Source organism: Molothrus ater, chromosome 10 (assembly GCF_012460135.2).
Source record: "Molothrus ater isolate BHLD 08-10-18 breed brown headed cowbird chromosome 10, BPBGC_Mater_1.1, whole genome shotgun sequence".
NCBI lineage: Eukaryota > Metazoa > Chordata > Aves > Passeriformes > Icteridae > Molothrus > Molothrus ater.
Genome location: NC_050487.2, coordinates 17830874 through 17845041, shown reverse-complemented (window position 1 = coordinate 17845041; position 14168 = coordinate 17830874). Strand labels below are relative to the sequence as shown.

Sequence of the window (14168 nt, the reverse complement as noted above, 5' to 3'; positions counted from 1 at the left end):
CAGTGTTATATCCGGGGCTCTGGAGCATTTACCTTGTCACAGCCAAACCCTGTTCTTTCCCCATCTCCAGCCTCATGAGTCTGTTGTTGCCTGGTTTTCCCTTCATCTCAGTCCAGATCTGCTCTTTAGCTGTCTCCAGAGCTCCAGGCCCTGCCTTTAAGGCCTTCATTTCTTGTCTATATTTTTAACTCCAGCTCCTGTTCCATAGGATTCCTCCCTACAGCTTTCAGGTCTGACCCAGCCCAGCTGTGTTGAGTCAAGAGCAGAGGGGTCCGTGTTCCTTTTACAGCCTATGTTTTCTGTAAGGAACATGCAATTTCCAAGAAAACTGTCCCATTGGAAGCATGAATTCCCACTAGTGAGGAGTGCCAGAACACCCTGATGTGCTGCACTTTGATCAAGGGTGATCTCTTCCTTTACAGACCTGTTAGCATAGCTTGGTGCTGATCTGTTGGCTAATCCACAGAATCTATCACAGGAAGATGAGGAAATGAGGGAAGAATGCACCATTTTAGATTTGTCTTCAGTCACAAAGTGCACATACTACTTACCTGAAGAAACCTTGGTCTAATGACTTTGAAATAATGAAATAATTTGGCCCTTTGCAGGTTCATTTGATACATAGTATCAAATGAAAAAAAGAGTAGAAAAAGAAGTGATAAAAACATCATGGCAGTGAAGTTGTTAGACATCAACATTCCTATATATTTTCTTTAAAAATTTTAAATCCAATTGTTTGGGATTTTGGTATACAGTATATTAAGGGTTAAAGATGGTGAGATTTACAGTAGGGAGCAAGCTTTAACTTAATTGTGGAATAGTAATAACCATCTCATATCAATCTTCTAAAACATCTATGTGGCATCAGAATGTTGGCAGCTGGGACCTGGGCTCAGGAGAATACCCTGCAGTGCTCTTAGCTTGGTGTACAGGATTAAACACATTCCCCATTCCTCAAAGTCCCAACTTCTCAGTGTGATTAAATCTTGGGTTGAAATGTCTGTCTTGTGACATATGGAATAACCTGAAGTAAGACAAACAAACTGAAATGGTCCTTTCTGTTAGAAGGGGGAAAACAAATAAAACTCCAAAATCTCTTAAAAATTTTAGATTCCAAATTTGTTGTTTTTCCTTGTAGTCTGTAGAGCACAAGAAGGCCAAACACTTAAAACTTGGGTGCTGAGAAACCACATTTGATCCACCAAAAATAAAAATTGCCTCTTGACCTTGTAAATTGCCTTGTTCTCTCAAGACCAGACCTGTGAAAGTTCTTGTAACAATGGTAACTTTTAAAGCAATGCAAGCATGGTGCTTTATAAGATCTGTTGCTTTTCTGTCCTTCCAGATGGAAGAAGATAAGGGTTCAGTCAGCTCAGCATGTGACTTTGCTGAAAGCAGGCACAGAGGGGAGGACAGTAGGCAGCTGCTAGACCCATCTTGCCTGCCCGACAGTTCTTACCTCCACTAGGTAGTACTCCCACTGTACCCTAATGTGTGTGTGTTTATTTACATGTATCATACAGAGACAGTCATTGAGCCATCTCCAAAATACCCATATTTTTGATATCTGCAAGAAAAATTGCATCATAGAATGTTGATTTGATTTTATTTTTCTTTATCAAGCTCAATCATTCTTTAATTCTGCACCTCAGTTGCTTTTTGATTTATTACATCCAGTGGGCCATTCTCATATGAAGTATTATGTTTATTGAGATTCCAGATCTCACCTTATGAACATACTTTGTTTGCCACCCAAATATTAATAATATCTGGTATTTCTCTACACTCATTAATTTTTTTAAAGCATTGTCTCTCCTGTCTTGTGTTTCCTGAGGGTTTGTTTCAGGTCTCCAGGGAACATTGTGCCTTCCTGCCTTGCCATGCTAGGTTTTACTTTGGTATAAAATTATGACCATAATTGTCCTCCACAGAGAGAAAGTGAGAAAAGAGACTTTCTAGTATATGTATCTTCCTTCCAGGTAGTGGATGTAAATAGAAAAATCCGTGTTCACCAGGCAATGATAAACAGTATATCTACATATAAAATTTAGTTAGGTTTTTTGTCCTTAATGTTCTCACAGCATTTCTTTACACTTAACTGTGAGTTTGCTAGAAAAGAATTGTTGTTTCCAGACTTATGTAAGGTCTCATTTGCTATTTTTTAAAAAAGTGATACTAACTTTTCCAGACGTATTGGTTCAAGCATGATCCTTGCTTTTTTGTATCTAACTTGTGAAGAATAAAGGAGATTCTCCAGAAAAAGAGACACTAGACCTCCAAAATCCAGAGTTGAGGGTTTGCTCCTTGGAAGCTTGTTTGGGTTACTCTTGGTTCCTCTTTCTGGCAGTCTTTGGATAATATGCAGGACTCCTGGCTCTCAGGGTAGCAGATTCTAAGGAAAAAATGCTCTGGTTCATCTGATCCAGCATACAACTACTGTAATGTGACTTTCTGCAGTAAATTTGAAGGCCTGCTTGAGCATAATGGATGAACTAAATACTCTGTTTGAAATCCTGAGTGTAGCAATGTTACAGTTTTGTATTGCTGTGGCCACAGCTGTGAGGGTCTCTCCATCTGCAGCAGGGGGTTTGCCTGCTGACCTCCAAATGGGAATTCCTTCTGCTCTGTGTAATCTCTTGTGTCACAACTCACAGTCTGAGGTGGCTCTGAGGGTCATATTTGCTGGTACTGCAGTGCTGCCAAGTGTGCAGTTCCTGATTCTGGTATCTTCTGTGGCACTGCAGTTGGGACCAGTCATGGTGCTCATCACATGAGGGTGTTCAGGGACTCAGGCTCTGTTGAGATGTGTTTTGTTTTGTTTGTCTTTTGACCAGAACCCCTTTCAGACCTGTCACTTGCAAATCTTCTACTCCTGCCTGTCAGGTACAGAAGTTCATTGTGACAGTAAATGTTCCTTCTGTGTTCCAAAGACCCCTCCAGATGAGTGTGTGAGTCAAAGTGTGTTCTGCCTGTACTCAGCCACAGCCTCTGAGGTGCAGCATCCACAGGATCAAGGGGCTCAGTTTGTGGAGAATCCTGTACACTCCATCAGCTGCTGAGTGACAGTTCTGTGAACATCACAATGAGTGGTGTGATGGGAAGGTCTGGAGGGGCTGTGGGGAATGTGGCACAGGGCTGAGGAAGGGCAGGCACAGGAAAAGGTGCATGGAAACAAACACCGGTTCTGCGTGTGTTCCTCCTTGTCCTACCAGCTGAGATTTTTCTCTTGTATTTCCAAAAGCCTCTTGTTTCTGTTAGCTGCCTCCTCTTTGTTGTGTAGGCTGTTCCTCTGTTGTGAAGCTATAAATGTGTCCAGCTGCTTGTTTGGGGGAATTAGGAAAAAGAGTGTCTCCACTCAAAGTAAACCATTCCCATAGGGAACTCTTGAGGTTCTTTGCTTTCCTTGCAGTTTTTGGCAACTGTGGGGTTGGCGTGGAATAAATTCGGGCTCAAAAACAGAATCTTCAGACAACAGTCAGTGACCTTTAGTGTCACAGTGAAAAGTTGTGGGAAGGTCTTAAGTGTGAGCTGTGTCCTGTCATGGGCTAAGATGCCTCCTCCCAGAATTCTTCTTTCTCCTGGTGTGAGGAGAGAGTAAAGTTCAGCCTCTGTGTTTAGCATTTGTTTGACAGGATGCTCTCATGGAGAGTTTAAATTTAAAAGCATCCCCACACTTCACATTTTTATTTCTCTTTAGAATGGTACTGAAGTCAGTTTAGGATATTCTCTCTGCAGAAGCAGGAGATTCCAGTTATGCTGCAGTTGGTGCAGCAGTGCTGTAGAGGAGCACACTGGTAGGTGGCAATTACACCCATACATCTGTTGCTGCTTTCTTTTCATTTTATTTCTTTTATTCCTTTTTTTCCTCACCTACAAAACATGTGCTTTGAAAGAGTTTATTATGCTAATGCTGAATTATTCTTTATGCTGGCATGAACATGACTGAACCTTTCTGACATCAGCCTTGTTTGCTTTTGGATAAACCATGTTCACACAATCAGGAATGTGCTTTTGTTCTGTACCAAGCCAAGGATATATATGGTAGTGATATAATGTCAATTATTCTAGGAAGTTGCATTGAGGAAGAATTACTTGGGACCAAGTTGCTGTGTTGTATTCTGCAGCCTGAAGCTTTGTCTTGATAAATTTCCTTTAAAATAGAGCTGAGCTGATAGAAATTGTTGTAGGTAAATCAAGGCATCCCAGCTGGAAGTGCATGTGCTCTGCTGTGGGATTTGGTGGAGGGAATTTCCAGGGCTGGGCAGATGCGGTGCCAGACCATTTCCGTGTGCTCAACAAGGCTGCAATCAAACCTTGGGAAGAACAAATTTTAGAGTATGTAGACCTTAGGGAGTGGTAATATTATTATTGTAGTTCTCCTATAAAATTGAAATTGAAAAATATTCAACACTCTAGCTAAGAAAACCTGCTTTCCTATGTGTTTTTCGGTAACATCTTCATTGCTAGAATTTGTGAGTACTGATTTTCCTCTTTTCTTTTTTTCTTTTTTCTTTTTTCTTTTTTTTTTTTTTTCTTTCCAGCTTACTGAGGCAGGTTCAGGTATCAACTGCTTGGACTCCATGTGCTGCTTCTCAGATGGGGAAACAGCATGCACATCTGTTAGAAGAATGCTGGAACGACTAATGGGAAGGTGTAGCCCAACCCGGGTCAACAGGTGTGGCATTTCTCTCAATAGCCTTTGCTGCAGACGATTCTCCTATAAACTGGAACCCGATGAGCCTGCAGCAATAGATGTCTAGAAACCAGCTGCAGGTTTTGCTTATCTAAGTAGAAAATGCAACTCTTTATTGTACTTTTTTCATCCTAAAAGATTAGCTTCTTGTTTCTTTTTGAGTGGTTTCTTTTGGGATGGGGAGGGGAAAACCAGTTTTCGAAAGATTTCTGTTAAAGTGTTTAGTTTGGCTTTACAAGCTCTTGTGTTGTATCTATCGTAATTTCTCTTGATTTGTACATTCTTCTCTTTAGAAAATCAAGCCTTGCTCCTGTTTTTGTTTTCCTTTTTATGATTACTTTTTTGCCTTCACAAATCAGGAGTTGTTTGTAAAGTCGAAAGACTTTTCCCTTTGGTTCTTGATGTACAACCTCCAAATATTTACCTTGGAGCTTGCATTACTCCTGAAGGTATACAAAAGGCTCACATTCCCCCCCTTAAATCTAACTTCATTGTTAGGAGGAGAGCCTTTAAATCTTTCAGCCATTGATTGATATGAAGATGAAATATTTTTATAGTATAACTTTTATAATCTATTTCTAAAATCAGAGTGATTGACAGAACAGAGTCTTCAGGTTCTAAGAATTTTCAATGTTTTTTGGGTTCCAGAAGGTATATTGTCAAAATCATGTGTGCCATTCCAAAGTATGTGCTAAATAAATCTTTCCTTCACAAATCACATGTGAAACAAACGTCAGTGGGGTGAAAGCATGTTGAGTAATTGAACATGTCTGCAGAGCAACATTGCTCTTGCAGTCAGCCCAACTGGAAGAGGAGCTCTACTGAATCCTCTCATGTGCCATCTCCCCGTTTCCAAACAAAGAGGGATAGCAAACAAATATGGAAATATTTGGGGGTAGAAATAAAAATAGTCTTTTGTACATCGTAATCTCTGTCCCTGAATGATATCATGGTCCTTCATTGGTCAAAAGGCAAACCTGAAAACACTGAACTTCACACATTTTCAAGGAAACTCATTTTGTATTTGAAGAACTTTGTCTCTTTCAGTTAAAGGTTGTGATATCATTCATTGGGTATCAAATCTCGTGTGGGTAATTTACCCTGACAGCTTTGTCAGCTCTGATTCTGCCTTTAGGTATTGCCTGGTCTGTAGCTCATCTCTGTTGGAACTCTTGTGTTGAACACGGTGTCTGTGCTTTCAGTCAGTCTCTCTCTTCTGGCTTGCTTATGAAATTTATTCAATGTTTCTACAAATCTAGGGTATGAGTATGCAAGAAGTTTCATTCCATATGAAAAATGAACTGTTACTATTAAGTACATTTTTAATTCAACCTTGGTGTGTAGAAAGCGGGCATGATGTGTAAAATAAACGGTTTAATAGAATTTTTAATCTACAAGGTGAGCATTTAATTGGTCTAAAAATCAACATTTTGGTAGCAGTTGCTCTAACTTTCTGGGGTGTTTTTCACTTCTCTGTAAAACTGTGCTTTCCAAATGAGGAATTTCTCATGCTAGTTTGTTTCACTTATTGTTATCTAATTAGGGCAGATTGTTAGTTAACAATTGCCTTAGTAACCTGTAGTCTTCTTATAAGGTAGGTATTCTGTGTTTTGTTTTCTGCAATGTATTTGCAGTTTTACAATTTTCTCTTTGTTCCACTCAAATTTTCTTTCCTTAAGAACTTAAAAATACTTATTGAAACTAACTCATGTTTGACAGAATATTAAACAGTTTTTTCAAGACTGCTTTTTGTTAGGTTTCTTTTCTGCTTACCTCATGTAGTTTTCAGATGAAGTTCCATCTGGCCAAATTATTTTAGAGTTCTTAGAACATAGACATAAGGATTAATTTCAAGGAATATGCAAAACTATCTTGGTGCTACACTAAGGGCTTGAAGTTCTGTGGATTTTGCATCTGCCTCTGGTTGAAATTGCTCTGAACAATCTTCTAGTTTCACTTAAATTTATGTACAGTACAAATACAAGAGAGATTTTTTTTAAAGTCAGTCATATTTATTTTCTCCAATGATTTCAGCTCCTTCCACTCAGTGTTGACAACCTGGTCTAAAAGTCAAGGGACCATTTTCTCCCTTAAACTTTTTTGCTAATATGAGAAAGTCTTTATTCATTTTTAAAATTACTAATTGCTTAAATCACATGGAGCAGTTACAAGTTGTGAAATGCCAAAGGTACAACTAAGAAAACTGTTGGGTGATTTTAAAATTGTTCAGGCTTTGTTCATGAGCTTGAGCTGCTTTGTTTTTTACCTAAATCTCCAGAAGATTGTGCAGTCCCCAACAGGATGGTCTTTTGAGTACTTGTACTCTATAAAACAGCTAAGTATTCAACCAGGAAGTAGCTGCAAATTATTTTTGTTGATTGAAGTGATGCTGATGAATATGTTGTTTGTGCCAGTGCTGTAGAATGAAGAGCACTATTTTAAATAACATTGCTGTAGGCAGCTTGTGTTGTATTCTCTGCTCCTGATATTCTGTCAAATATGATATTCTGTCAAATATGATAACATGAAATCAAACCTTGTATCAAATTTTGATAAAAACTTTGATGAATCAAAGTGATACAAATGCTTGGAGTAGTGGGCCACAGGAATATAGTCTCTTGTGCTTAATTTACTGCTTGTAAAATGTATTTGAGAAGTATTTTCTATAACTTCATTAGCCAGTTAGAATATAAAATGTGTGGTGTGGTATGTTAAAATGCATTTTGTCTGTCTGTTCCATTAAATTGTCTGTTGACTTGTCAGTCACTAAAATATTAAGAATGCTGGATCACATACATCACTTGTACAGTAGGAATCATTGCTGAATTGTTGGGTCTCCCATTAGTGGTTCTTGTGTCAAGGCACTGGATGGAACAGTTCTAAAGAAACAGCAGATTTCTGACAGAGCCTAATTTGGAGGATAAGCTCGTTGTGTTTTTATTTCCTGCCTTCCAAACTTCTTCAGCTTTTCCCATACAGTCCTAGAATGCTGTGCAGCCAAGAACAGGACTTCTTCCCAAGCAGTAATCAAGAGAAAGACATTGTGAGACCCCTCTGAGTCAGCAGCTGTGACAGCAGGGGTGGTTCCCTGATGTTTTGAAGTGTAAGAGGAAGGGATGGAACAGGTTCCTGGCTGTAGATAAGTTTTGCCTCCCCCAGGCTCAGGCAGTGTGGAGGTTTCCTGCTGGGACACAGGCTGTGCTGGGTTCCCAGGTTGGCTGTGTGCTCCACAGGGCTCTGCTGGAGCAGCCTCATGGTGCCTCTGTGCACAGGCAGCATTCCCAGCCTCCTGAGGCACAGCACTAAAACTTCAGCTGCAAAATAGGCATAAAAACCTCTGGTTGTTTTAATTTAGAGTGATGGAAAAATAGCTGTAGCTGTGTGCTGATTACACAGCAAGCATGAATTGGCCTCTGTTTCCAAAGGTCTGAATGAACTGCAGGTACCTACATGAAATTAGTGCATTAGTCCTTTAAAGAGGTAAATTTGCCTGCTCTTGTACTCTTTTTGCTCTCATAGACTTTTCTCCTCACCTCCCAGTACAAATACAAGTTCCCAGTCAGCCAAACTTTTTTTTTATTGTTACTTTAGATCATGGAGTTCAACGGATCCCTTCTATGCCAACGACAGGAGCATCTTGACTCTCTCCACAATGGACTCAGCCACTTGCTGACAGGGACATTTTTGAATGCCTTGTGGAAGCCCTGTGGTGCTCACACACCTGTAGCAGGTGCTGAGGCGAGCTCAGTGTCCGGCGCTGCCCTAGGAAAGCCCAGAGGACTCCTGAGTCCAGGCAGGGCTTGTCTGGCCTGGCAAAATCTGCACTGCAATTGCTTCCAGGATTTTTTCTAATTATATCTACAAATTGCTAAATAAGTTTTTGGTTTTTTGGGTTTTTTTTAAGGAATGCTTTTACCTCTGACCATTTGATCCTTTTTGTTGCTGTATGAGCAGATTGGAATCCTACATTAAATACTGGAGATGTCCCTATAGGGCAATGACAGAAATCTTTCTCCTCCCAAATTAGAGTGATCCAATTTGAATCAATTTGAATCTGCGCAATTAAACTTTTAAAAGTTGTGTTTTTAATGACAACCCTTCCTTTTAAACACACATTCATTTTGAGCTGTCTTGCAGATGCTGTCTTAGCAGTTTGCAAATCAATTTTGTTACTTCTGTGGACAGTTACTGTATTCTATAAGCAATCAGTTTAGTAATTTTTGAGAGTTAAACGCAATTCAAATATTTATGCTGGTGTATGAGTGGCTAATATATTAGCCATTGCTTTGAAAAACACTTAACTGTGACAAATCAGCAATTTGGAATAATAAGGGATATAACAGCTCACTGTTCTCCTAAAGTACAATTCAGAAACCAGTCATCTTTTATTATGCCCTGTATGTTTTGTTTTCAGTTCTGGATCCTGACATGGAAAAATTTGTTAAGAATTGGCAGATTGAGCAGAAGTCTCACTAGCATAAATTTTTGAATCATTAATCCTTTTAAAGTTGGGGAATTTTTGCATGTTTTGTTCTTTTTCATGTATTTATATTCGGTCACGTTGTACTTTGAAGATATAATTAATGCTTAATTATCTTCGTCTATCGGAAGGATCCGAGACCTTGATGGCAATGTTTTGATACCTAAGTATGCCAATAAAAACAAATTGCACAGTTGGAGCTCTGGGTGGTGCATCCTGCAGGTGCCTCCCTGTCCCAGTACAGACCTGTCTGCATGATGGGGGCTGGGGAGCAGCAACATTTCACTGTTCCCTCAGCCAGGGTGGCTGAACCCACTGCTTGTCCTGGGATGTGGGAGATGAAGTGGAGGAGCCTTAGAACAGAGCTGTTCATGGCTGGGGACTGGGAAAAGTGCTGCTGCTCCAGGACACCCTCTTTTGTCACCTCTGACAGTGACATCCCATCAATAACTGGAATACTTGTCCTGTCGGACAGTTAAAAGTGTAAAGATCTATCTTAAAATTAGCTCTGGGTAAAAACTGTAAATCTGGGCTGCTGCAAACCTGGCTGACTGTAACTGGGCTGCTGCCAGGAGAGTGTCATCCCAAATTCACTGAGCAAAGGAACAGGTCCCGCTTTCCAGGGATCACATCCTTCAGATGTTCCTTACCTATAACCAGCTCTGCTGTTCATTTTCCTGCCCATGACTTTAACTGGGATTATTTCACCTCTCCTCTTAGAGCTTTGTTTTTGCATTAGTGCCTGGCAGCTTCTCTCAGACCTGAAGGCTGTAGGTACCGTGGAGTTTACAAGATCTCAGTGCTCAAGGCAACATCTGCCTAGGAAAGAAATGGTCATTGCAACTTCATTGTTAAATTTCTAGTGACTTGAACTTGCAGCACACAAGGGATTTTTCCCACTCTTACAGGTAAAGATCAGTTCAGAAATTAAGAAGCTTTAAAAATAAATTACGAGACAAGAAGAAGGAACAAAATACAGCAAACTTTCCTTCTAAATGAGTGTTTAATTCAGCATTCATAGTGCATTTTTGTATCGTGTCTTCAGATGCCTGAGTGCAGTGAAGCTTGAGGCTGAAAATGTCAGTGTGCACTAGATCCCCCCAGCGAGTGCCCAGGGGATGAAGAAACACTAAAATTGAGCCTTGTCTTCTCATGCAGCAGGTATGAACATGTGACTAACCCCACTGCATGGGCTGAACACCTGGATCCAGCTGGAGAGGCAATAATCCATCCAGTCCCCTCCAGATCTGCAGTAGTAGCAAAATACACTTAATTTTCACCAATTCCTCTAACTTCCTTTATATTTCATATCTATCTTAAACCTGGGTTTAAAATAGTAATTTTCTTCCTAGTAGTTTCTTTTCCTAGGAGTCTTCATGCTGCCATGGATACCTAGGAAATACAGAATTATTTACTACTCTAATCAGATATCTGCTGTTTAGCTGTATTTTCCACCTCAACCAGAGTGTTTCACCTTTCAGCAGTGCTTGTTTGTCTGTGTCAGGCACAGCATTGTCCTGTCAGTGTGTGTGACCGTGTGCCCTCATCCATCCATGTGGTTCGTGTGTCCTGCCCTGAGCCTGTTCCTTGTGTGAGGGGAGCAGCCCCACTCCAAGCATTTCCACTGGCCCAGCTCTGTGGGTGATGTATTTTGGCTTTTACCACACCAGTGTGTTGAGTAGATTTGCACAAAAGCAGCACAGTCATGTATTTGAAGAGTAATTTGCACTCATGATGTGTTTCTTTAAAACCTTCCATCTCCTCTCCTCCCTTTCCCCCTGCTTTCCCTTTTCCCAGTGTTTGTAAGGTTACCGAAGAAACTTGCATTTAAACAATTCAGGAAGGACTTAAGAATCCATCCCTCGGCCAAGGTATATTTTTCTATTTGCAGTAAATCTAAGTCAGTAATGTCTCATTGAGTAAGAGCATAGATGTGGTTTGCTTGAGGACAGACTTTTTGGTGTGAAAAATATTTTGTGTGGAAGTCACCGGGGTTTTGTGTTGATATCACAAATCTTTTAAAAATGCTCCTATTCAAGGAAGAAAGATTTTGTGTATTTCTTTGATAGCTGAAGTGTAGGAGCCAGTTCACTGTGCCCTGGGCACAGTGCAGAGTCCTTTATGAGGGAAACTGAAAAATCCAGTTAAAAATTCAGTGTAATGCTGGCATTGACCCCCCACTGCAAATGTGAATGAGTGGGGGAGGCTTTGCTATGGGGAGGAAAAGTTTTATTATTTACCTTTTAGCCTTGAAATCCCTAAAAGCCTGTAGCAGATGTTTGTAGTTCAAAGCAAGAGCAGTGTGCACTCACTTTACTGTGCAGTGTCCACGAGGAAGCACCTTCTCCATGGGATCATGTTCTCTGCAGGTCAGTTCTGCCTCTGGGAAAAACAGGGTTTGGTTTTGTTACTTAGGAAAATTTTAGTTGCCAAACTCATGCTTTTAAGAGGATGCAGTGGAAAAAAACCTGAGATGTTCTGAATTGGTACAAAAAATAAAATGTAAATATTCTGTTTAAAAATACTCTGTATTTTTTAAGATTAGAGCAGGGAAGGGGGAACAGAAGCTTCCAAGGAAGGAATGCTGAAAACTTTGGTTTTTCATTTTCAGAAAGATTTGAGAAAAGCTTATGCAACTTAGAATGCATATTAAGCACCTATAATTTCTTATAGGAATAAAATATTATTTTCTAGTGCTAGAAGTGTCTCAAAGCTGCAGCCTAAATTATTTTTCACAGTTCTATCTGCTATTGCTGTACTTCTAAATATGTGATTTTGGTGAAATTCAGTCTTCCAAAGTGCTCAAGCAAAATGTGCTTTTGAACTGCTTATTTTGAGGTGTTTTTTTTTTTTTTTTTTGGGTGTAGAATCCCTAATACCTCACCATTGTCACTGCCCTCACCACTGCTTTTTTACACAGATTGTTACACAGATGTCACTGCTTAAAGGAGCCGTTCCTAGAGCTGGGCAAACCTTTCACCAGGGCCTCATTTTAGCCTTTATCCCGTTCCTAAGTTATTTCCCAGCCAGACTCTCTGCTTTGCAGCTCTGGGCTGGGATTTTTTTCTGCAAATGTTTTTATTGTTGGTTGTTTCACACGTTCCCTGCTTCTGTTGTTTGTTCTCCGTGGCACGGTTTGGTTTCTGCTCTGCTTTGGAGCAGGAGCAGGGCCGGGGTGCGGGGATGCTCTGGCAGCTCCTGGATGTGCCAGGGACGTGCCAGGCTTCTGCTTCCTATGGGTTTCTCTCTCCCTTCAGCTCAGTGCTGCTCCCAAGGCGTCAGGACTGGCTCAGAGCCCTCAGAGCCGTGTGTGCTGCCAGGGCCGCCTGCAGTGCTGCTCCTCCGGGGACCTTTGCTGTCACCGCCCGGCTCCGTGTCCCCCAGGGGGGAAGAGCTCCGCGGGACACGGGGACAGAAACGCGCAGCTCCCGCAGGCTCAGAGCGACGCTTGGCTTGGCTGCAAGAGACCCCGGCGGGCACCTCCTGGCCTGGGGCTTTATTCATCTCTCCTCAGCAGTCTTCAAGGAAATTACTTCAAACTGCAGCAGGTTCTCACCCTTTTTACATTTTGACAACAGCATGAAAGATGATCTGTGGAGCATGCAGTTGAAAAGGGTTAAAAATGAGGCGCACCTTGCTCCAGGAGGATCTTAATTTGTATCTCAAAGAATATATTTTTACAATTCCTAGTTGCAGTCCTCATGACAGATTTCAGCGTTTATGTATACAAAAATCACAAATCATCATCTAGACTCCTGTTTTTTCACTGAAGAGGGATTGAGCTTGCTTCTTTTAAAGGAAAAAACAAATGGTTTCATCTCTGCAAGTACCTTTTAAAAGCTGTTGATCCTTAATTTTAGGCAGATTAGGGGTGTTGCCTACTGGAAATGAGCAATAAGTAATACAAAGAATTTTGGACCTCTGACACTGTGGCTGCCTCATGTTATTTTTGCTCCTTTGACAGCGAGGCTGTGTGCTTGCTCCTTGTACAGCTTGGTCAGTAGTTGTTTTGAAAATGGTTTATGAAAATTATATTTATTAAATAAAATTTTCACTTCTAGCTGAGTCATTGTTTTAATTATGTAACTGGTAGAGGAAAAGATGGCAGAGCAAAATCAGGCTTGCTGCACCCTGGCCCACGAACAGTCAGGAGCAGGGCTGGAGAGAAATCACCAGCAAGAACAAGAAAATAACAAACCTGGGCCGCTCCCCACACAATTCCTACAGTCCCCTCATCTCACCCTCCCAGGTTCCTCGCCCTAATTTGATTTATCCCTCAGACTCCTGCCAGTTGTCCTCTGAACACTGAAAAAGGCTTGAAATTGTATATTCCACAAACACAGAGCTGAGTTTAGAAAAGACACAGCTGCAGTTTCATGCAACACATTCAAATTGCATTTAGGCAGCTTTTGCTGACAATTCCAGAAGCTGGGTGTTGAGTTTTCTGCCAGTTTAAATGGTCAGACTTGGGCCTGAGGTACAGGTGCCTACTTAGGAGCAAAAGTCTTGGTGTTTATTTTCTGCAGATACTTCTGCTTTAGTACACGTTGGTACTAAACCAGCTTCATATTTACAAATCTAAGGCCTATTTTTGATAGATGAAATTACAATTATAGCAAGTATTTAATGGTGTGGTCAACTGCTGGAGAGCTCAGAGGCCTGCAGGGCATCACTGGTATTTGTTTAAAAGCCAACCCAGACAATTTACCATCCTCAAATAAAATCTACAGAGACTTCCGGCAACGTTATTTAAATAAAAGTGTGAATGACAAAAGTTTATTAAATGCATTCTTAAAAAAAATTATATCTTTCTTAAATAAGGATGTCTCAGTACAGATTTCATTGTAAAACAGTTTTGAGGCAAGTCATAAGTTACCTATTAACAGGTTGATCAATAAGGAGTGGCTTTACTGCTGTACTTGAGGCAGAGCTGAGCCACTGCAGTGTGTGGTGTCTTCCTCCACAAGCTGGGGCATCAGCTCCAGGTGGGACTTG

General features: G+C 40.7%; 1 protein-coding gene across 12 annotated transcripts in view; it reads left to right on the top strand.

Moving 5' to 3' along the window:
- Positions 1–13233, top strand: part of ATP11B (ATPase phospholipid transporting 11B (putative)) — a 66057-nt gene extending 52824 nt beyond the window's left edge. For 2 of the 12 annotated variants that reach the window (XM_036388682.2, XM_036388680.2), the window contains 2 exons: positions 4542–4675; positions 8285–13233. In XM_036388682.2, the coding sequence (XP_036244575.1) occupies positions 4542–4675; positions 8285–8366 (216 nt within the window). In that variant the 3' untranslated portion in view covers positions 8367–13233. Of the gene's footprint in view, positions 1–1345; positions 1469–3697; positions 3795–4541; positions 6077–8284 lie in introns of those variants that run through there. The other 10 variants (XM_036388687.2, XM_036388684.2, XM_036388689.2 and 7 more) reach the window with 7 other exon arrangements.
- Positions 13234–14168: the final 935 nt, after the last annotated feature.